This window comes from Daphnia pulicaria, chromosome 1 (assembly GCF_021234035.1).
Source record: "Daphnia pulicaria isolate SC F1-1A chromosome 1, SC_F0-13Bv2, whole genome shotgun sequence".
Classification (NCBI taxonomy): Eukaryota; Metazoa; Arthropoda; class Branchiopoda; order Diplostraca; family Daphniidae; genus Daphnia; species Daphnia pulicaria.
In genome coordinates this window covers 10204376-10226862 of record NC_060913.1, presented here as the reverse complement: position 1 = coordinate 10226862, position 22487 = coordinate 10204376, and the positions used below count along the sequence as shown (strand labels likewise).

The 22487-nt window shown below is 44.7% G+C and overlaps 4 protein-coding genes and 1 long non-coding RNA gene across 6 annotated transcripts; 2 read left to right on the top strand and 3 right to left on the bottom strand.

Annotated features, from left to right (window-relative positions):
- The first annotated feature begins 3895 nt into the window (after positions 1-3895).
- LOC124345906 (ras association domain-containing protein 8-like) lies at positions 3896-14922 on the top strand. The gene is made up of 9 exons (XM_046798338.1): positions 3896-4398; positions 7939-8799; positions 8917-9027; positions 10175-10949; positions 11481-11752; positions 12097-12342; positions 12454-12593; positions 12768-13042; positions 13722-14922. The coding sequence occupies exons 2-9, from the start codon at positions 8728-8730 to the stop codon at positions 13820-13822; spliced, it is 1992 nt and encodes a 663-aa protein (XP_046654294.1). The 5' UTR covers positions 3896-4398; positions 7939-8727; the 3' UTR covers positions 13823-14922.
- Positions 7061-7977, bottom strand: LOC124351232. The gene is made up of 2 exons (XR_006921434.1): positions 7907-7977; positions 7061-7788 (listed from the first exon to the last, which is right to left on the bottom strand). It is a non-coding gene; the product is annotated as an uncharacterized LOC124351232 (long non-coding RNA).
- LOC124344872 (SCY1-like protein 2) lies at positions 14892-18052 on the bottom strand. The gene is made up of 3 exons (XM_046798254.1): positions 17377-18052; positions 16805-17304; positions 14892-16745 (listed from the first exon to the last, which is right to left on the bottom strand). Exons 1-3 carry the CDS (start codon positions 17936-17938, stop codon positions 15105-15107), a joined length of 2703 nt encoding a protein of 900 aa, XP_046654210.1. The 5' UTR covers positions 17939-18052; the 3' UTR covers positions 14892-15104.
- Positions 18053-18183: 131 nt separating this feature from the next.
- Positions 18184-21639, top strand: LOC124345769. 2 transcript variants are annotated; one of them, XM_046798329.1, is made up of 9 exons: positions 18184-18326; positions 18885-19322; positions 19395-19549; positions 19620-19726; positions 19790-19946; positions 20008-20170; positions 20233-20467; positions 20531-20921; positions 20987-21639. In XM_046798329.1, the coding sequence occupies exons 2-9, from the start codon at positions 18907-18909 to the stop codon at positions 21358-21360; spliced, it is 1998 nt and encodes a 665-aa protein (XP_046654285.1). In that variant the 5' UTR covers positions 18184-18326; positions 18885-18906; the 3' UTR covers positions 21361-21639. The 2 variants fall into 2 exon arrangements, with proteins under 2 accessions (XP_046654285.1, XP_046654284.1); XM_046798328.1 differs by lacking the exon at positions 18184-18326 and adding an exon at positions 18456-18783.
- On the bottom strand, positions 21583-22464 carry LOC124349266 (steroid receptor RNA activator 1-like). The gene is made up of 2 exons (XM_046799738.1): positions 22296-22464; positions 21583-22229 (listed from the first exon to the last, which is right to left on the bottom strand). The coding sequence occupies exons 1-2, from the start codon at positions 22309-22311 to the stop codon at positions 21634-21636; spliced, it is 612 nt and encodes a 203-aa protein (XP_046655694.1). The 5' UTR covers positions 22312-22464; the 3' UTR covers positions 21583-21633.
- Positions 22465-22487: the final 23 nt, after the last annotated feature.

Here is a 22487-nt window from a genome sequence, read left to right as displayed (position 1 = left end):
GGGAAAAAACAAAACAAAAGAATCGAAAAACTCCACTCTTCTCTCCTCCTTCTCCTCCATCTGATTTGAAAACAAAATTTCAATTTTCCTTTTTTTTATTTCCCACTTTTCGATTGAATTCAAAATTCTTTTTTATTGGATCGTTGATATATCTCATCGAAAAACAAATGCATCGTATATAAATAGATTTTTCGAGGTTACGAAAAAAAATGGTTGGGGAACCTGTCCGTCTCTCTTTTTCTTTTTTCAAGTTAGAAAGCAAAGTCGATATCCATTTGATTGAGAGCGGGATTGATGTAAGCGGCTTTCTCTTCTTCGCCAGTGTGAGTGAGTGAGTGTGTCTGTGTGTGTGTGTGCTATTTGGGACGATCGAGTGGAAAAAAGCGCAAGACAAAAAAACAAAACAACGAGCAGAGAATATTGCGTAACGTGTTGCTTCCTTTTTTCCCGTCTTTTTTTCCTGACTCAACAACTCCGCGTGAGTTTGTAAGTTACATGTCGAGCCATTTGTGCCCTCCCTCCCATCTGCTATATCGTCGGAATATTTGACTTTTGGCTTTTTTTTTTTCATTCTTGTTCTCTCTCGCCGCAATTGTCCCCCTTCTTTTTTTTCTTTTCATTTTTCCTCTTTTTGTTTTCCCAAATCTTTCACGTCAACTCCCCAATTAAAAAAGACGTAGTAGAATCTCTCTGTCTCTCTCTTTCTTTTATATATAATGCTGAGCTGTGAGCAACACCGCAACCGCGCCAGAACAAAAGGGGTTTCCAGGCTTCGTGCCAAGAAACTGCACAGACGAAATTCACCGGGCCAGAATGCGCTCGATGCGTACACGAAGGAATTATTTCTTTTTCATTTTTTGAATTCTTTTTTTCGATGAATATTTCGCCCGTGTATTTCTCCGTGTGTTCGTGTGTGTGTATTTCTCTTACCCCTTATTATTTTTGAACATTCTTCCTTTATTTTGATGCAAAGAGGAAGAAGAAAAGAAAACGAATTTTTAACGAAGAGACGGCGAGAATGGGGACGCTGTTCCGCATACTGAAATATTTGACTGTTGCCACTGCGAAAGAAGAAGAAGAAAACGACGACGACTACATTGACAAGAATGAAAGAGAAGGAGAGAGAAATAATTACAAATAAAAAGACGAAGGAAATAACGAGATTATCTCTGGTGTTGTGTTGAGCTGATTATTTTTCTTTTCCAAGCGTGGCCTTTCACTTTGCCCCGGTTGTTTTTCTTTTCTTATTTAGCGGGAGCTGATGGCTGGCCAGTCGGTTGTATAATTTAGCGGTTAGTGTAGTCTACTCTACATACATTCTATTATACAGGTTTATATTTCATCACACTGGTTGTCTGGCCGACTCTGTTGGCAGCTCGCATCCTGTTTCTACATACAAAGGAAGAAGAAGAAGAAGAAGAAGAAGAAGAAGAAGCTAAAAAGGAAACCGGTTTGCTAGGAAAAAAACCTCACACTCCATGACGACCCGAAATCGTGCTGATGCGCTGGACCATCAATTTTGCTTTGTTGGCTGAGAAAAAGAAAACGGGAATATACTCGAGAAGAAGAAAAAATGAGAAAACTGTGCGGTTTCTGCTGGACAACTTCTTCCTCTTTTCCATTTTTGTGATTTTTCTATTTTATTGTTTTCCGTGGAGAACTCGGTCAACTTACCCGGACCGTATCCCAGTCATTTTCAAGCATTTAGTGTCAGTTATTATTAGACTAGTTGAAAGGTTCCTCTTGCGTGTGCACACACACACACACATTTGTTGTGTATCGCACAAAGAGAGACACAAAACTCGGTCAAATGTGACGTACACCAGCGACGGTCGTTTCAAGAGGGCGACGTTCAAAAACGAAAAGCTAATAATTCGAGTAACTTTTGGTCTCTAGCTATTTAGCTCCTTTTGTTTAAAAAAAGAAATAAAGAGTCCCCATCTCGTCTGTTGTACATCTCCCAAGTCGACAGCTCATTAGCCGTCGGGAGGGAAACTGGTGGGGCCGCCAGGCATAATGGATCGGTAAAGTCTCTCAGTCGGTTCTTGTCTCTTTTTTTCTATTCTATTCTATCTATATCTATTCCTACACCCACTACACTATTGGTAGTGGGGGAGGGAGGAGGTCCTGTAGGAGCCGACGACCATTGCCACGCACAGCAGCTCGGCAAAGAAACATTCTTTGAATAATGCACAGTAACATGTGTCAGAGCGACGACTTCGTGACAGTCAACGATATCCCGTCGGGGGAATCGATCGAACATCATCTGTCACACGCCATGTCAGTCGGGAGCAAAAGAGAGAGAGAGACTCTCCAACAGCGCTCCTGCTGGTCTGCATGTTCGACTTTGCATGTGCATATACTCTACAGACATTCAGGCGCGGAGAGTCGGAGAGACTAGAAGGAGGAGCACTGCGGCAATATGACAGCATGCAGGGCCCGCTTTGTATGGCCCTCGACATTTATTACACGACAGCCAAAGTTTTCTTCGACCCGTTTTTTGCCAACTGTCGAGTTCACGCGGATCGATTGAACCCGAGTTCTCCTCCCCCAGTATTTTTTTATTCCGCCTTCTCGCGCTTTGCATGTTACGTACGCTTTATTAGAATGCGTACGGCTAGAGAGCCTTTTAGAGCGAGCGGATAAAGTCAAAACAAATAGAGTCAGTCGCGGGCCTCCTACTGACTGCTGGGCTCCTGGCAAACGAGACAATAGCCAGGCCAGGCCGGCCCCCCCTGTGATATGTAGTTTGGTGACTCTGTGTCTTGTATATATGTGAGCCTGCCTACTATTTTCTATTTCAACAGTTCAGACACACACACACACACACACTCACTCACATGCAGCCAGAAATCCAATTACGTTGGGATGGAGAAACCCCCGCGTTATATATTCTCCTAGCTCCTAGCTGCTGCTTGTCCCTTTATTTCTCTCCATCACTTTGTTTGGGTCGTTTCTTTTTTTATTTTACATTTCTTTCCAACCTGAGACTTTGAGCTTTTCTCATTCTTTTTTTCTTTACTTACGGAGCTCCTCCTCGTCAGAAAAGGGAAGGAACTGATGTACTGGAAAATAACAAACAATCGCTGTTGTATATACACAACACAGAGGCCCAGGTAAGAAGAGAGAGAGGAGGGAGAAACAAACAAATAAGAGGAGGAGAAAAACGAACAAGGTAACAGCATCTCCTCTCTCTCATAATATTGCTCGGAGAAGAGAAGAAGACAGAGTCTGAGGAACTTTGATCCTGCTCACGTATTTACCTTTCGAACCAAAAAGGCCGGAGATATTTATACAATCCTCCCCTTTTTCTTCGTTTCTTTTCTTTAAAATTGTTGAAATGCGTTATATGTGTATTTCCCTTTTGATTCGTCGTTCTAAATCTCCTCTGCCTCTGCCCAATGCTCTTGGTGGGTTGGAATCGGTGTGTAATGCAATCTCCTGCGATGTCGATCAAAATAAGTCGCCGAGGGACGAACCTTGGGCTTATGAAGAAGAGAAGAGAACGCAATGCGTAATCAAAAACGCTGAATTTCCGTCCCATTCCGAAAATTCCTATTTTTCACTAGCTCTAATCTCCAGGGGTGGTGGTGGGAGGGAGGCAATGATTGAATGAAGGATTGTTATAAGAACTGGGAAGCGATGAATGCTCATCGATCGTGACCTCCACAAGAATAACTAATCCCCCGTCGTTGTTCTTTTGTATTATTATTTCTCTTCATTTCTTTTCTTTTGCCAACGGTATTTTTCTCCCTTAGTAAAAAAAGAAATAATAATAAATAAACACACTGTTGCCAAATGCGATCGCTAGATGGCGCCACCGTCAGCTGTCAACGCTTCGGCGCCGACCCAGCCCCCCACAGACACACACAGTGTATTCGTCTGAAACTAGCGTCGTCCGAATCATTTCCCTCGTTCAGTCTAGACCGTGCAGTCACTTGGGTCACACACACACACACACACACGACGACGACGGGAAATCAGTTTTTTTTTGTTCGTTCGTGTCTAGTGCTAGCTGAGAGTCACACACTCTGAACGTCTGTGTGTGTGTGTGTATAATATACGTGCTGGTGTGTAGTCTCAGAGTGTGTGTGAGATATTTCGAATGGTTTCCAACACACACACACACTGGAAACAAGTTTGAGGCCGTTCACAAACTTTGTTGGTTGAAAAGTTCCTTCATTTTCGACGCTAATCAAAAGATATTTCTGTCGGTGCTATTTCTCGTTGATATTCTTCGACTTGTTCTCTGTGTCGTGTGTTCAGCATATCCTAACTCGAGTTACTTTTTTTGATCGACAAAAGTTTCATTGGAGAAAGGAATTGCCTAACAATCATCGTTTGAAAATCACCAGGATTATATTTTTGTGCTTGTGCGACTCTTCAACGTTTCAACAGGTGAGAGCGTCGATCACGTGGCGTTGAATATTCGTTTCTTCTTTTCTTTCTTTTTTGTGTTGGTGGATGCATATTTTCTTTGTGTGTATGGCTGACTGGCTGCTTCTGCTGCTGTTGTCTAGGCTTTGCCTTGTTGTTCCGGTCTCTTGCACAAAGAGATTCGACGAAGGGCCAACACAACGAGTATCCAACATTTTCGACCGCTGTTGCATTTAGTTGCTCTCCCCCCCCTCTCGATCGTTTCCTCTCTGGGGTTTTTTCCTCTACCAAAGAGGCCAGGTGTGTCGTGTTCCAGGTGGGAAGAAGAAGAAGCCCCTTTCCTTTTTTCCCCCGATTCCAAGTGTTACGTAAATCGAATAACATCCCATTTAATAGGAAAATGAGATTTCAGTTCCCCGTGTGGGAGCAATTCCAACGGTTCCATCCATTTCCAAACTCAATGGCATCGATACGAACCGATTGTTACACAGATATTTCCTTTTCTCGTCTCTCTTTTTCTTTTCTTTTTTTGTGTTCTAAATGTTTGTAATTTAAAGCTTTTTAAAAAAGGATTCAGATTGCAAACCCCCTTCTTTTTGGGGGGAGTAAAAGACCGGACACAACTGCAAAATGTTATCCGATGCCTCGTTTCAACCCACTTTCAATTCTCTTTTTTTTTTCTTATTCTCTTCTTTCACTCGGTAAAACTGCCCCCCTCTTAAACGAAATACTTTTAAAGCAAAGCAAATTCTGTAATCATTTTTAAGGGGGGAAAATGGCGGCTCTGGTTTGTTCGTCTGCGTTCCTGGTTTAAAAAAAAAAGAAGAGAAAAAATTGAACACACCTAGATTTTTTGGACGTTACACACAGCTAGAGAGAAAAAAAAACAACAACTCTGCGGTGCCTATTTTTTTTTTCTTGTCGGGAAATGTTGTTGATGTTGTTGTTGGGCAGGATAGGAAAAAAAATCCAGGGCGTGCGGTGATCAGCTAACCATGTCTCCTTAAAACTGAAAATTTTTTTGGGTACAAAAAACAGAGAGAATAGGACTGTCATTTACAGACACACACACACATGTGGAAGACCGGAAAAGAGAAAGGACCACGGGGGGGTTCCAAAATCAGAAGAACTGGTCATTAAAAAAAAAGGAATAATCTCGGCTATGGGCTGGAGAGGAAATGAGAGGGCCAACAAAGAGCGTTTATAGAATAAACAGACGATCTAAAAGGGAGCCACTTGACAGCCAACTGGGATATCCCGAACGTATATCAGCTGTTAGAGACACGATCATTTTTTGTTGGGGGGGTTGTTGTTGTTGTTTGTGTCTGTCTTTTGTATATTCTCTCGATCGTTTGTAAAGTTGAGTGACCTGAAAGAAACTTTTGGGAGGCAGCAGCAGCAGAAGGGAATGGAGCCATTCGTTATAGACGCACGGGGTTCTGTCACTGAACTTACGGTACATAACGAAAAAATAGACGAAGAAGAAGAAGAAGAAGAGGAGGAAAAGACCCCGAAGCGCCTACAACCTCTTGATCCCGACGTCGTTGTTGAATGTTGATGCCGCCTCTTCTTCTTCTTCTTCTCCCTCCCAAGTCTTTTTTTTTTCTTTCGGGTAAAACTCCCCGAGGGCGTGTTTTGAACGCACACACACATATATATCGTGTGTGTGCGTATGTACTGCCGCCGTGTGCCCGCCCGCAAAAGTCGATATGCATTATCGAACGCCAGCCTTTTTCGGGTTGTGCCTATCTCCTCTTTTGCTATTATTATTATCACCCCCTTAAGTCTTTCAACCCCCCCCCCCTCTCTCTCTATTCGTATCTTTTATTTCATTTCAAAGGAATTAAACGAGGAGCCAAAGATCAAAATGTTGAGAGAAGAAACAAAAAGATGATTGTGTCTTATAGCCCTCTGGGCTATAATGGAACCTCTCGGTGTCTTGGGGGTTGGTGGGAAAAGAAACAACAACACGGAGCAAAGAAGAAAGAAAGAAGAGAAACAAATTATGGATGCGCCGGAATCGTGATAGACTTTTCGAGACGCTAGAGTACTACTACACCGTATTATCATTATTATTATCATCATGATGGTCGTAGGCCCAAGTCGTTTCTTCTTCTGTTGGTGGAGACGAGAATTTTACAGGGTCACAGAACTGGATTTTCACAGTAGCCCAGGAAAAATGTTTTTCCTTTTTTTTTACTCTTAACAGCTATCCTTGTAGAGTGCAGATTACGCCGGATGCGATTCGATTTTCTTTTTCGGATGCAGCTAGAGCCTCGCAAGAAAAACGAAAGAGGAAGAAGAAGAAAAAAGAGCTGTAGGAGGGAATCTTTATAGGCGGCTTAACTGGATCCTTGTGCACACCAAGGGAGGATGAAGAAGAAGAAAATAAAAAGAAATTTTTTTTTCGGGGGAGCTTTTTTCTTCCATCTCCGTTTGAAGAATAGGATGGAAAATGTTTACCATTGGCCTCGTCGTGATTTCAGCCTTCTTCGTCCAGGGCGTGACTAATGAGCCGCAATTTGCTCTAGCCAGCCTTTTTTCTCTCTTGATTCCTTCTTTCTTCCTCCCTTCGTCTTCCGTCACACTCGGATAGAGCCCCTCCACTATACTACGACTACTACCAAGTTACTCTATTCCCCACTACACCGGTTTTATCTGCCCCTTTTTCTCTTTCTCTCTCTCTCTCTGTGTCTCTGTGAAAAAGTCAGTCTTCCTCTTCCACCGTGGCAGTCGGTAGGAAAAACCAACCTTGATTCGGTTTACTTGTTCCCGGAGTCTCTCCCACGAGTCTCAGCAGCTTGGGCTCTCACTTGACTGTCAAGGCCCAGCTCACAATCCAATGCCAATCCAATTGGAAGCGAAAGATATCGGCAACTGTGAGAAAATGAGCTTCCCCCCCAAAAAACATAAAAGGAGAACCAGCGGCAAATAAAGAGGGAAAACAAATAAAAAGAAAAATCAATGCCATCACCACAGCTACCACCACCACGTCCATCTGACGCAACCGTTGGGATAGTTATTATTCTTTTTTATATACAACACTCAAGGCAATAGAGAGAAAGAGAGAGAGAGAGACGAGACAATATAATGTATCGTTTCTCTTAACTAAAAGTCGATACAGTTGAACGGCCGCTCGCCAGAGAAGGAGAGAGTCTTACGGTTTTTAAACACGTCCTTAATGAGTCATAACGGGGACGTGGTTGAACGAATCGCTCGCTCTTTTGGGTCCCTCTATTTTTATGATTTCTGTCGTTAGTTTGTCGACAGTCTTTTTTTTTCTTCTCTCTTCTCTCCTCTTCCATCGCATCCACATTGCGGCAATCTGTTTAGGGGCGGAGACCCAAAACATTGACGACCTCAATTGCTAAACTGGGCGGTTTATTTTCTATTCTTTTCCCTCCTGAATAGCTGAAATTCAAAAAAAAAGGCAACTTTTTGCGTGTGTTTAGATTTGATTTTAACAATCTGGCCACTGACCTGAAAAGAATGTCGAAATAATAATTTCAGAAAAATTCTAAACTTTTACTTTTTGTTTTGTTGATGATTGGTTGTCCACAGGTTGACCGCGGCCGTCGGTTTGTTCAGGTCGACTTCCTCTTCTCTTTTGGAGTTGGCATCCGCTTCCCGCCATCCGGTCGCTCCGCAACCGGATATGAAGAGGAAAGAAGAGAGAGATAGTGAAAAAGCCATAAACAAACGTTGAAAGAAGGAAAGAAGAAAGACAAATAAAAATAGGGGGACTCTGGATCAAACAGACAACAACAACAACAACATCACGTGACGAGTGAAGAGATGATGGTTCAATCTATCGCTTGTTTCCAGCTTTAAAAAAAAACTAAACAACACGAACAACTTTTCCCGAAAAAACAAGAAACAAGAGAGGACGGATTAAACAACAACAACCCCCAAAAAGTTGCTGTTGTTGTCCTTTTTTTCTCTTTTACAAACGACTAGTACAACAACTGGTCGGGAGACGTGAGAGAGTGAAAGGTTCAGTGGGGCCATCTCCCAGAATAGCGACCAACGCCCCTTAACGTGTTTGAAAGGAGGGAGGAGGGACCGGACGGACGGACTGGTTTTTTCTTCTTCCTTTTTTTCAAAAAATAAAAAGGGGAGTTGGTGTGCCGGGATCCCTGGATCGTTGGTTCATCCGTCCGGATACCTAAAATAACCTTCTCTCCTCTTCGGCTACCTCCTCGTTTGTGTGTGTGTGTGTGTTTGTGGGTTTGTGTGTGTGTGAGCTGATTCGTTCGTGCGTGTACCATGAAGGAGCTCGTCTTTTCCAGCAACTATCCGGGTTAGAGTTGCCCGTCCCGTCAGTGGCCCACCATCCCATCACCATCCGCCATGGAATTGAAAGTTTGGGTGGAGGGTATCCAGCGGGTCGTCTGTGGCGTATGCGACCGGACAACTTGCCAAGTTTGTCGTTTCTTCTTTTGATTCTTTTTACAGAAATTCTTTTCGTCCTTGTTGTGTCTGAAAATGTTCAGGGTTCTAATTTTCGCTGGAATTTCTGTCGACTTTGGCTCTTTTCAGGATGTCGTCTATGCGCTGGCACATGCGACGGGCAAGACGGGCCGCTTCACGCTCATCGAGCGCTGGCGCAGCAACGAGAGGCTCCTGGCACCCCACGAACACCCCCTCAAGGTGATTCATCTGTCACTCTCTATATGAAAATCTCTTTATAACAGACACACACCCATCCGGTTGTGGCCGGGTCGTCGCAGTCGAATGAATGACAGGGCGGCCCTACCAGCACAGCAGCAGCCGCAAGCGGACACAATTTCCATAGAGCGACAGCAGCAAGGAGCATCAGCTCTTGTCTCGTAGCCAACAGGGACTCGATCCTCCATCCTCCACGTCGTTGTCGTCCCATTCCGCATTTGAGTTGGCCCCTTTTGTTGTGTGTGTGTCAGGAATTTGAGAGCCGAGCGATTCTATTGCGTCCGTCCCATCAGAATAGTTGCCGGGGTGATGAATACGACGTCCCCCCTCCTCGCCAAAATGGAAATAGAAAAAAAAAAAGTCGACCCGAAAAATCAAATGCGATCCATCATAGAGGGCCGGAATTTCGACTCCTCTTCACTCCTCCCTTTTCCTCTCTCTCTCTCACCCGAAAAAACCCCGGATCCAACCAAACGGAAGAGAGCGGTCCCGGAATGCCCAAGGATCCGACTCCATCCGCCCTTGTTCTCTACTCTTAGCTGCGACTCTACTACTGACTGTTGTATTCTCAAGTACACGAACAAACAGACAGACAGACGCTATCCGACATTTGGAGATAGATATAACACGCGCTGCGTTACAGTAGCAGAGGCGAAACATAAAAGAAAAAGAAAAAGGAGCGGGATCGTCAGCTGTTTTTTTCCCGTTTTCTTTTGTATGGGGAGCACAAGTTGAAGGGTTTTATTGCATGCGCTGAAGCGTCGCAACTGTCTGCACCACTCCAAGTGGATCTTGTCCTCCCAATCTCGGCCCCGCCAATCGCGCCCCGGCCATATCGCCCAGTCTCCCTATGTAGAAAAATGTTCCGGGGCTCTACTGTTGCGACTAACAAACATGTTCTCGATTACGATCGCAATAGCAGCCGGATGAAATATGAAAAAAGAACACATTTCTTCCGCTCTTTTTCTTTTACTTTTTACTTTTTTTCTTGACGCGTCGCCATGACAACTGAGAGGACCTCTCGCTCCTTCTCACACAATATCGATCATTTTCCCTCCTTTTCTTGTCGATTTTCATTTATTTGACACTTTTTTTTCTATTTTCTTGTGTGTCGCCTCCCTTTTGACAGGTGCTGATGAAATGGGGAGAGTATTCTTCGGATGTCCACTTCATACTCCAGCGGACGGCCCTCGACGCCACGACGGCCAATAGGAACGCCATGCAGCCGAATAACAAGAGCTCAAGGCCGACCAAGACGTCAGTCGATCCGCTCCACGGGTTCACTCCGCCACTGACTTCGCCGCCTTTGCACGGCCAGCACCAGCAGCAGCCGCAGTCCCAGCCAGGAGCGTCTGCTACGGCGACGCCGTCACCGTCCAAGGATTTGAAGAAATCGCTGACGTTCAGCGGCGGCGTCGGCTCGCCGGTGGGGGCCGGCGATCGCTCACGGCTCCCGCTCAACGTCGGCGTCGTCCGCGGGGTGCCCAAACGTCCCGACAATAACGGCGAATTGAACGATCACATCGTTGGTCAAAACGGACGCTCGGAATGGACCGATAAATCCGCCTACGCCTCCCGGACGGCCAGTCCTCCTCCTCCGTCGCATCCGCAAGTTCCTCTAGTTCCAGCCTCTTGTTCGTCTCATTACCAGGAGAAGAATCAATCGCCATCATCCAATGACGGCGCACAGCTGGTCTATCCCAGATATGATCCTCCGCTATACGGACGAGTTCGGCTTCCGGCCGGATCCAATGGCTCATCCAATGACGCCCATTATTCAAGTCCGCCGCCTCCTCCTCCTCTTTCCTCGCACTATCAACAACAACAACAACAAGATTCTCCGCCGCAGAGCGATTCAGTCAGATTCCCGCCGCCTTACCGGAATCCTCCGCCGCCTTTCGCCGGTGAGTGTTGTCTTACACAACACATTCCGCATTGTTTATTGATACAAAAAACAAGAAATCACGCCAAAACTGGCGCTCATTCTTTGGTGGTGAGCGCAATACGAGGGAAAAAACTCTGCTGGTTTGGCCTAGTTAAATATTTCACGATTTCTTGTTTGTTTTGATTGAGAAAAAACTGGCGTCGTCGTCAGTTGCCTCATGGGGGATGGTTTTTGAGGTGAAGGCGAATCTGCGTCGTCGTCGTCGTCGTCGTGGCTCGTGAATTTTTCACGAGATGCGGTCGACGAGAGGAGAATTCGGTGGCGACGTTACTTGTGTGTCGAAAGCCACTATGGAATCAATAATTTAAGCCACTTATGAAGGCCCACGGCTGCTGACTCGTTGACGCATCCTTCCCCGCCCGTCGCGACGTGATGGGAATCGGAATTTGCGCCCCAAAAAGAAAAAGCGGACGAATCTTGAACGATTTCTTGAACCGATTTTTTTTCACGTTGCCTTTTTTTCTCTTTTCTTTTCTCTTTTTTTGATTAGGAGGTTCAAGACAGCCACCCCCGCCCCCGTATAGGGAACCGCCACGTCCGTCCCCCTTGGGAGGAGGAGGAGGCAGAGGTTCGTCGCCGTACCGGGCCAGTCCAGCACCGGCAGCCAACGCCATGACGCCGTCACCCGGTCGCAGTACGTCGACACCCCCTCGGCCGTCGCCCGTCCGCTATGACACCAATGTCCAGCCAAATGACGACTCGGTCCCAGCATTCGATGGCAGGGACGACCCATCACGACGGTCCAGGCGCAACCTCAGACTGGTAAATAAAGCGACCAGCTTTTTGGGGTGGTTTATTTCTCTTTTTTTATCCTGTCTTGTAACAACAAATTAAGCGGAAGAAAAATTGGGAGTCGAGCCCGTTTTTTTGGGTGTAGTAAATCAATTATGGCTCGAGGATAGATTCATTTGTCAGCAAGGGAACGAGTTTGGCAGCTTGTTTCTTTCCTTATCGCTCGTTTTTTGGGTGGTTCTGAACGAGTCGGACATATTTCTTGTTGTTGCCTCGATCGAGTTTTTATTATAGCTGTAATCCGAGAGAGAAGGAGCGATAACGATTTGGAATGCTTTGATTTATTTGACACTATATAACCCAAACAAAAACAGGATTTGAGTGGTGGGAACGCGCCGCGAACGCCTAGTCCGCCGTCGGATCCGCAGCAAGCGCAGCTCATCCAGCGGGTGAACCGGCAGCGAGGTGCGCTGGATGAGCAGCAGGAGAAATTGATCCAACTGGAGCAGGAGCTGCTCGGCTGGGAGGAGCAGCTGCATCGGCGACTGGACGACGAGCGCCAACAACTCAATCGGGAATTGACTCAACTCGAGGATCGATGCCGTCAGCAAGAAAATCAAGTATATACTGCTGCATGGGATGGATGTCATCATTCATATCGATTCAACAAGTCTTGACTGCAATTTTTCCTTTTTTCTCTGTTCTCTGTTTCTTTCCTGGAAACTCCAAAGTTATCAGATCTTTACGACGTTGAAGTCGAATGGGAACAAGTTTGTCGGGAAGGACAGGACCTGACGGAAGAGTTGGCTCGATTGCAGACTGACGTGTCGTCGCTGGATTCGCAAGTCAACGCTTGCGAGCCTACACTTCGGTATGAATATAGAGTTACCAAAGCAGAAATCAGCATGAAATGCCATGATAAAATAATAATAATAAAAAAAACTTTTTTTCCGGTTGAAACTTGATTCCTGCTATAACGATCAAACATTTATTCACGTTGCGTTTTTCTTTTCTGTTTTTTTTTCTCTGTGCGTGACACGCACAGACTTTTGAGGGCGGACGTCAGCGAAGCCGAGGAAAGTCTGGTGAAGGAACTCGAGTCGGAATTGGCCCGCGTCCGAACCGATCTCGATTCGGCCGGCCAGGAAGAGCACGATTTGAACCAAGAGGATCAAACCACTGCCGAAGAACTGGCCCAATCGGAATCTCACGTTCGGTCACTGCGCTCGCAAATGGATCAGCTGACGCAGGAGATCAAACAGGCCAATCTCCAGTCGCTGAGCATCGCCCCGGCCGACGACTTGAAAATCCTCTTGGAAGGTAACATGACACGACGATCGTATTAAAAACTGTCTTTTGTCTCTTTGTCAAAACGGAGCGCAGCAGTTCAAACTAAACTATTGAATGCAATCACATTCGCTCCGCTTAATGAACTTGATGGACTTGACTGTATCATAAAGTTAGCCAAAGTCCTTGGTTAGTCGTACAGCGTATACAGCATATTGCGGGGTGGGGAGGAGAGACTTTGTAAGAGTTGGCTCTGTTGTCCCCCTTTTCTCTTATTGGGGCTAATAAGTTGCGTGTCTAAAGTCCCTTAGCTTCATTCAGTGATGGGGGCCGAGTGCAGCGCCGCACCTAAGCCCCTTCTCTCCCTCGCCGTCGTTCCCTTTGACGTCGTAATAACTCAGGAAGACTTGAAAGAGTCAAAGCAATAAGAGGCAAAGCCGACTTGACGATCGTTTAAAAGGTTTGATATAGAATCGAGATAAATGAATGATTACATCGCTCAACTTGTATGTAATTGGTTGGGTAGTGTTCCCACTCGCTGGTAATCCTCTCACTGTCATTATTGATCATTTTCTTTAGCTCTTCTTTTTGATTGCACACACGCGCGCGTGGCCATTTATTACCAAGATTATTACGGTTATTTGTGATGATGTCTTCATCTTTCTTTCTCTTTTTTTTTTTTTTTTTTTTTTGGGTGGGAATTTGATTACAGGCCACAACAAGACGGGCCACAGTCGGCGTATGCTGGGATCGCCGCGGCAGCTGGAGAATCCCGTCCCTACCAATAAGAACCCGCACGGAGTCTGGGTTTGATGATTGAAAGACATCTCACGTAACTGTATCTCTCCCTTGACTTTTTTCTTTCCTCCCCTCTCGTTATCGTTTCTTTTTTTCCGCATTCTTCTTTTTGTCTTTTTGAACAGAAGACAAAAAACACACACACACAAATCTCAGATTTATTTGATTCTTTTCCCTTCTCCACTACCCAAACAGAACTGTGTACAGGACGATGAAATATTTTTTTTTTTTCTTTTGGGGGCTTTAGAAAGAGAGAGAAACACTATAGTTGAGGTCGTCGCTAGCCGCGCTTGAATTGATTACATAACGACCGAGGCTTTATAAATTCTCTTTTTTTGTTTTTTCACAGTCAATTTTGTTGTTTTTCTCTCCTCGTGAATTTTCATCTTTTTTTGTTTTCTCTCCCCAGCACCATATCGTTGCTCTGTGCCTTTCATTTCTCTCTACTTTAATACCAGAAAAAAAAACAAAAAAACATTTAGTGTGTCGCCATTTTCATTGTGTAACGTTGTTGATGTTTTTGTCGTGTGTCTCTCTCTCGAGTTTGTACTGTGTCTAGCCTATTTGTTTTTTCTCTCTCTTTCTTTCTCTCCGTGTGTGTATGTACGTGTGTGCGTGTGTACAGTGTTGAAGCCAAAGATTCCTGCGCTACGATTCTCCCACCTTCTGATGGCCCCGCGTTGCGCGTTTCCTCCTCTCGTCAGTAGCCGGAAATGGTATTATTATTATTTTGCTCTGCACAGTACAAACACAAGATAAAGTAAAAGAGAAAAAAAAAAAAAAAAACAACAACCTTCCCCCCCCCCCCCCCTTTAATCAGAAAATTGTCCCGTCTTACTCTCTTTTTACCATCCCCATTTTTTTCTTTTTCTTCTTCGGATGTCTCACCAGTGACTTGACTGATAACCAAAAAAGAGAAAAGAGCCAAAAAAAAAAAAAGACTTTAATGTCTATTTTTTTTTCCTGTCATTTTTCTTTTTGTGTTTTCCTTTTTGGACAAAAATTCCTGTTTCTTCTCTTCGGTGTGTACCACATTGTCTTTACTAACTGACGACGTCAAAAGAGACAAAAAAGACGACATTGATGAATCAAATAGACAGCACAGTATTTCATTCGATTATAGTTGTTTTCGGTTTAGTAGTTTTGTAGTTAGTGTATACGTACAACAAACATTAAGGTCTAGTTTAAGACACACACAAACAATAACGCACAGTCAGGAATGGGATTTCCGATTTTCTTCTTCTTCTTCTTGTTGATTGACTCTCGGATGATTTTGGCATTTCTTTTTTTTTTCTTTTTAACTTAATAAATCGTCTATATCGGAACGGGCGAGCGGGCGGAATGCCGCCGGAGCAGTCGAGTTGCCGGGCTGAACAAAAGTTGATTGCGGCATCATCATCATCATCATCGAGTTTTGTTGTTGTTGTTGGTTAAACTGCGGTTGCTGCTGTTGTTGGCTTTGTGGAATCAGCGGCGTGGCCATCATTCTCATTTGAGGCTGTTGAATTGGCACAGCAGTGGGCAGAGCAGCAGCTGCCGGACTCTGGCCCCACGTAGGCGGAGCGAACGGTTGACTTGTCGGAGCAGCAGCAGCAGCAGGACTCCATTGATTAGCTGGTCGGATGGCTCCCATTCCTCCCATGGCACTCAAATTGGAGTGAATCATGGAACTAACTGGATCTTTGTTGACTCCTCCTCTGCCTGCTGCTGCTGCTGTCGCGTTGGCTCGTTGCGTCCCGTTAATGTTGTTATTATTCCAGGTTGGCGGCGTGTTGTTTGGCGCTGGTCGTAATGACATCATGTTCGACGTCGCCGGTTTAGCAGCGGCCGCGGCCGACGTAGCGGGACCGGAATCGATACGGCTGTTTGTAATAACATTACTAGTCATCGATGGAGTAGTGGCAGTCTGAGTAGACGACGCCATGGTCGTTTGTTTGCTCGTTGTTGTTACCTCGCTCTGAGAGGTCGATAACTGGGCGAATAAAGCATCGATTTGTTGCGACACGACGCTGGAAGAAGAGTTGTGGGTCCCGGATGAACTCTGTTGGGCTGAGCCTCCTCCGCCGCCCGTCGCCGAATTTCTCGATGACGAATCGCCCAGCGACAAATTCCCAAGAGCCGAGCGCTGTTCGTCTTGCAGGGCGGCCACGCTCTCCAATTTCGTCTTCTGCTCCTCTTCCACTTTGGCCAGCATCTCTTTGACCATGGCGACGAGTGCCCGGAATTGAGTCAGCGACAGTCCCGGTTCGACTAGCAGCGGGAAGAGAAAGGGAACAATTTGCGTGGCAATGACTTCTTTCGGTATTCCCAGTCGCGGGTGTTCCAGGGCGATTTTATACACCCCCAGAATGGCCATGACGACGGCCGGGTCCCTGGACGGGATGGCGGGCAGCATGGGCAGAATGTCGTCCAACACCAGCCACTTGTCGACATTGTCCAGCAGTTTGCCGATACAAATGAGGCAGTTGACGCGGACAGAGAGCTGGCCAGAAGGCAGAAGGCAGAGTTTCTTGATGCGTGGCATCAGCGCGTTTTTCATGGCCGGGTAGTCGATGAGTGAGGCGAAACTGGGGATCACGCTTAAACACAACTCCTGGATCTGTGGAGCCGCCTCGGCCTCCAGGGCCCGGTAAATCATGGGCAGCACGTCGGATTTGACATCGTCTGCTGGCGTTTTCTGCAGAAGCAACTCCATTCGCTGCATGAAGATCAGCAAGATCTGGACAGGCTCCTGAATCTTCATGACGGGTCTCAGGTGCGGCAAGATGTGAGCCACGTAGTTCTCCTTGCTGGCCTCTTGTGCGATGTGAAGTGCACACGGCAAAATGAAGGGCACCATCGACGGGTTCACAAACTCTTTGGCCAGACAGGGCATCACACGGTGCAGGCACACACGCTCCGGAAGTCGTGGCAGAATCTGCGGCAAGCCTTTGAAAAACTGAACAAGAAATTAATGGGTGTCGGTTAAGGCAGTAACATTTTGAATTGTAATTGTACTTGGGATTTCTGGAGATTATCCCATTGGAAGAGTGAATCGAGATAGTTGAGTGTTTTCACTCCAACGTCATCAAACCAGCTGATTTTGACCAACTGGTGGGCGTCCAGCCTTTGTTCCGGCGTGGGATGCAGGAGAGAGCGAACGTGATCCACCAATTCTGGCGGTACGCCCTCCATTCTTTGCAATGTCTGCGTGTGTGAAGCGGCATGTCGGTAAAAGCTCTCCACGTCACCGTCCATCTGCCACGGACTTTTGCCGTTCTGGTAGATGCTGACAATGAGGCAACCGAGCGAATACATGTCGACAGATGCTCCGCAACCGATCGTATTGGCTCCATTGCCGTGCCTTCGATGATTACGACCCAGTTCGGGGGCCAAATAATCCAGATTCGACTGCGATACCGGAGATAGTTCAGGGTCCGGCTCCCTTACTGGCCACAGTTTGCTGGTTGTATCTTGACTCGATGTGCAAAAGTCAAAACCAAAAATTTTGAAGGCTCCTGAAATCGAAAAATAAGGGGATATTTTTGTCTAGTCATTTGAATCTTTTTTAAGAAAAATAGTGATATCACCTTGTTGGTTAATAACGATGGATTCAGGACATATGTTACAGTGCAAGAGTTTGACATCATTGTGGAGAAATATAAGCCCCTCAATAAGTTGCTGGAGACCGTATTTGATTTCCACTTCAAAAAGCTTGTAATCTCTCAACTGCTGAGGCAATGGGCTGACATTTTCATGACATCCAAGAACATTGGCCAGGGAAGCAAAGACCGGCTCTGTGGCAAACGCCAAGCTTTCTCTGCTCTCTTCCACTGGATGCTGCACTGTGAGAATCTGGGGATGTCTAAGGCGGGTCAGCTGTGCTACACCCCTGCGAAGCACTTCGACTAATTGATCCTTGTCCTTTTTGGAATATTTTTCCAATAATTTCTTTTCCAATACAAAAATGGATGCTTCTTGCTTGGTCGATTTTTTGTGTCCGCTAAATATTTTCCACAAAAGATCTGGACCAGCAGATCCAATCAGTTTGCCTACTTCGTATTCCCTTGTCACGGGATTGCCGGGCAAAACACCAGAGAGCTGAGAGACAGTCGTGCTCACGGTCGATTTTAATTTGTTGAGCATATCCATGATGTAAAAATGTAGTAGTAATGTAAATAAACGACTATTTCTCAGATGCAACTCTTGGTAAGTGATCTGTCACTTTTTTTTCTTTTTATTATTGCCAAATATTCCGGTTCCCCACCTAGCGGTAAAATAAGAAAGCTGCTGTTGAAATTCTTAGAATTCTGCCGGATGGCGGCGCTAATTGGTAGACGTAAAACAAACAAAAAAAAAAAGAAAAGCAATTTCTGCACGTGCCCGGCACAGACTCTTAAATAAACGGCGAGAGGTGGGGAGATGAAAAAGTGTCCCATCCCTCGTGTTTCAAGCATAGATAAAAATCTATTTCTTCATTTGTTCATTCAAACCTCTTCACTTCGGCAGCACAGTTTAATCATCCGTCCTCGTTTCAAAGGTAAATTGATATGCATAATCTTGTTCAAATTGCTATGGGTTTCTATTTTTGAATTCGTCTTCTTTCACTCCTTCTTTCTGGTGATTAGTCTGTAATTTGGCGTTCCCTTTACCCCCTCACTTTTTTCAAATATCGACAGTGTGTGTGAATCGCTCGGGACACGTGAAGTTGGCTCGTGCCACCATCTTTCTTTACAAATAGAGTCATTTGCAATCGGATTAACTAGTGTTTGGATTTCTATTATTGCATTCTTGAATGCATGGACCTTGCTTATTTTACTATCGTTTGTTAGATTTATAAATTTTGAAATCGGCCATTAGCCACCAGCCCTACAACAAAGTTCGGTTTGCAAAACCATGCGTTGTGCCCTTAGGTCAAATTAGTGATCAGTTTTTGGATCCATAACTTCAAATTGGTCGGGGATTTGTCGAGGTGTGGTAATGTCTAGACTTAAAGGGTAGGGTGATGTCTCGATTTTGTCAGTTGGATTTCATGTCTGGGTGCCAACCCACACGTGTTGGTGAATCACAAGTTTCAACCGTTGTTTTTCTTTTACAGGACCCACATTAACAACATTTCAATGATTGAGATGATGCAAATCTCGTCTATTACGGAGAATAGTTTGATACCGATCGGTTCTACCCGTGCGGGTGGTGGCTGGTCTGGTGGCAGCAAGAATGGCCGAGGTTCACGACATCGTGGAAAGAGCAAGCTGATGGAACAAATCGATTTGTTCCTGGAAGGCATGGGTCTTTATCGCAAACAAACTGCCAGAGACGCCACATGCCTTTTCCGCGCTGTTTCGGAACAGGTTTTTTACAGCCAATGTTTTCATTACTCTGTCCGGCTTTCGTGCATTCACTTTATGGAGCGAAACCGTAACCTTTTTCCGGAGAAAATTGACGGAGAAAAGTTCGAAGACCACGCGAGGCGTATGAGGAGTCCGCGTGAGTGGGGAGGCCATTGGGAAATGCAAGCCATGGCTATCCTTTACAAGTAATAACACAACATACAGTTATTTTTGTAGACATTTTTGTTATTTTAATGTTTTTCTTCTAATGTTTCCAGGAAAGACTTCATTATCTTTAATGACATAAATACCGCCCCAGTACAAGTGACAGACAATAACTTTCCTGATAAAATATTGCTGTGCCGTATTGGACCGAACCATTTTGACTCGGTCTTTGCCAAGGCTTTCATAGATAATACAGCCGTCTGTCAAGGTGTCACCACAGACTTTTAAATTATTATATTGTGCTCTGTTAACTCAAGTTCTCTTTTTTGTGTGTGCAGGTTTAATTTATGAGCTACTATACGGCCAAGTCTTCGGTATGGAAGACATTGACACAGCGGTACAGGTGATGCTCTACGAGGGCAAACAATCTAAGGAACATTTTGAGGCAAGTTAACAAAGCCACTCTTATTACTTGCACAAACTTTGTTTTATAATTAATGTAATGTAGGTTTCCACTTCGTTGCGAGAAAATCAAGCGCGACCTAATAGCGTCATCAATGTTCTGGTGAAGGGTGGTACACCGTTTCCCTACAAGGTGGCCAAAGCTTTAGATCCGCGAATGTATCGCAACGTAGAATATGACTTATGGAATGACGAACGCAAAGGTGAATTCCCACACTTGTAATCTATTTGGACTTGTGACTTATTTCTAACGTCATTTAACAGAGTTGAAAAAGAATAATATTTTCCACAACGAGATTTTACAAATTGGTTCCAAGTGTATGGTGACAATCAATGACAATCCCAATCACCAGTACCCGGCCTATATCCAGGACATGCAGCCTGACAAGGGGCCCGTCACGGTGTTCGTCGAAGTACTGGGGGAAATGTAAGTTTCACAAAATGTTTTTCTCTTGATATGCCGATTTTTAAAACTCCACTTTATTCTAGGTGTACTGTTCCTTATGATAACATTGAACCTATTGTGCTGCCATTAGCAAAGACCCGTTGTTTGTTTATAAACGGGACGCAGCTACACACACAGACTACTCAGTCTGTTCGCTTCCGCAGATTTAAACCAGGACGTATTGGTGAAAAAAATAGTACTCTGCGTGAAATCACCGACAAGATTCAAAGCTCACTGCCGAAAATCCAATCTGCCATGGATTTCAACAACAATCAAGCGGTAATTACAATTAAAACTAAAAGTGTTGCACGATAATGAATTTTTATGTTTTTGTAATTTAAGATTAACCAAACTGTCGTGTTATGGAGTCACAATGGCAACAACAATTCCGTAACCAACTCTCCAGAATCCTCTGGCAGTCGAGAGACACACTGCTCGATGGATTCTACTGAAACGTCACAGTCAGTAAATGGTCCACCACAAGTTGAATCTCCGTACTATGTAGTGTCTCCGCCTTCGCAACCTCAACAATGGGGAATGTATCAATCCATTCCTCCTTGTCCACCTCCGCAAATTTCGTATGCACAGCAAGCACAACAACAGCATCAGCAACAGGCGGTGCAGATGCCGACTCCTTTGTACGTGACATTCTCTGATGGAACCACAATGCTCGTACCCACTCATCGAATTCACGATGCTTCTCAGCAGCAGCAACAACAACAAAATCCCCCAAGTAAAACGAGGGTTTATTCCTTTTTTTAAAAATTATTTGGACTAATTTTTGTTTCTCACCAACAGTGATGTACCATTACGATCCTTCTGGTATTCCACCAACGGCGTCCTTTCCTCCACAGTTTGGAATGGTGGGCGAGAACATTGACCAACAACTGGAGAATGTTGGTATGAATTTAGAACAGCAGCTTGTTCTCCATCAAGAAGATGGCTATGGTTCGTCGTTGCCTTCGCTTATGCAAATTCCGACTGGCTCCCTTGGGTACTGGCCAGCGGAGCAACAGCAAATCCCACACCATCTTCTACCAACTGGCTTCTGTCCTCCGCCACCACCACCTCACCATCACATGCAACAGCAACAGTGTGCTAACCCTCCGGTAATTAATGCCGGAGAAATGACTCCAATGACTGTCTTTTTCTCATCTCCTTTCCCTTATTAGCTGAGTAATTAATTTTCTATCCGATTTCGACGAATAGCAGTGTTTTCCATACGCGTGCGTACCATATCATTGCGAGTAATGAAATTTCTTCTAGGGACTATTGAACCCATCCACTATTATACAAAAGAAAAAAGAAACCCTATCTTATGTTTAGGGTTATATCAAGTATCATTTAACCGTTTCTACGTTTTGTTAAGAAGAAAAAACAAAGTGAATATCTACTTTTCTGTTTTCGCCCATTCGTATTTAGATGCAATACAAACACCATACAATTTATAATTCAACTTGTTTTGTTTCCATTTGAGTAACAATATTCTTAATCACCATAATCCAGCTGGCACATTCAGATGTGTAATCTACAGCCAGAGCAACTCTCACATTTTCAGCTTTGGTGAATTCTCTTTTCTCCAAAGATGTACACATTGTTTCTAATCTTTGACGAATATCCAGATTCAATTTTCCGTCTTTCCAGTTAGAAAACAAATGCTGCAGGCGCTTGTTGAAATCTTCTTGCTTTTCTGATTCAACATAATTTGTCAGACTGTCTACTAGAATTCTGGAAACTGTTGCCAAACTTGATTCAAGTTGCTCTCTGGTCTCCATCATAGGTGTTCCACTTGGTTTTTCACTTGGTAATAAGACAGAAGTTGATTGTGGGGATGTTGTTAAGTTAACTGCCGGTGGAGGTAGACCAATGGGTGGAAGAGATGTTGCTGGAGTTTGGGATGTTGTAGACCCACCACTCAGAGGAAATGCAACCCTTTTATTCAGTAAAGTTTTTCTGGCAGTATTCACATTCTCTTCAGGTTTGGCATCACCTTGCTGGTAAGAAAAAACGGGGGGATCGTTCCAAGCACGATCATGATTTCCTTGTATAACAAATTTGAAAGTTCAATTTTCTCTCTAAAAGATGTACAGTAAAAAAATCAAAATACCTGGACGAAAGGCCATTATTTTTATAAGGAGCTGACAACTTTCAAGTCAGTTAAACTGGAATGGCTCATTGAATTCAGCTAGTTCCTAGCTGATTGTTTTTTAGTTTTTCTTTTTGAGAAACGTCACTTTTCTCTTTTCGCCACACGTCACGTCGCTTTGTTAAATTGTTTTTCGTCTGCTTCTGTGTTGAT

Coding starts and splice junctions, on each gene's coding strand:
- LOC124345906 (XM_046798338.1), top strand. CDS start 8,728: ATGGAATTGAAAGTTTGGGTGGAGGGTATCCAGCGGGTCGTCTGTGGC. Junction 10,950..11,480: donor TCCTCCGCCGCCTTTCGCCG/GTGAGTGTTGTC, acceptor TTTTTTGATTAG/GAGGTTCAAGACAGCCACCC. Junction 12,343..12,453: donor GCCGTCAGCAAGAAAATCAA/GTATATACTGCT, acceptor GAAACTCCAAAG/TTATCAGATCTTTACGACGT.
- LOC124344872 (XM_046798254.1), bottom strand. CDS start 17,938: ATGGATATGCTCAACAAATTAAAATCGACCGTGAGCACGACTGTCTCT. Junction 17,305..17,376: donor CATCGTTATTAACCAACAAG/GTGATATCACTA, acceptor TTTCGATTTCAG/GAGCCTTCAAAATTTTTGGT. Junction 16,746..16,804: donor ATAATCTCCAGAAATCCCAA/GTACAATTACAA, acceptor TTTCTTGTTCAG/TTTTTCAAAGGCTTGCCGCA.
- LOC124345769 (XM_046798328.1), top strand. Junction 19,323..19,394: donor GCCATGGCTATCCTTTACAA/GTAATAACACAA, acceptor TAATGTTTCCAG/GAAAGACTTCATTATCTTTA. Junction 20,922..20,986: donor ACAACAACAAAATCCCCCAA/GTAAAACGAGGG, acceptor TCTCACCAACAG/TGATGTACCATTACGATCCT.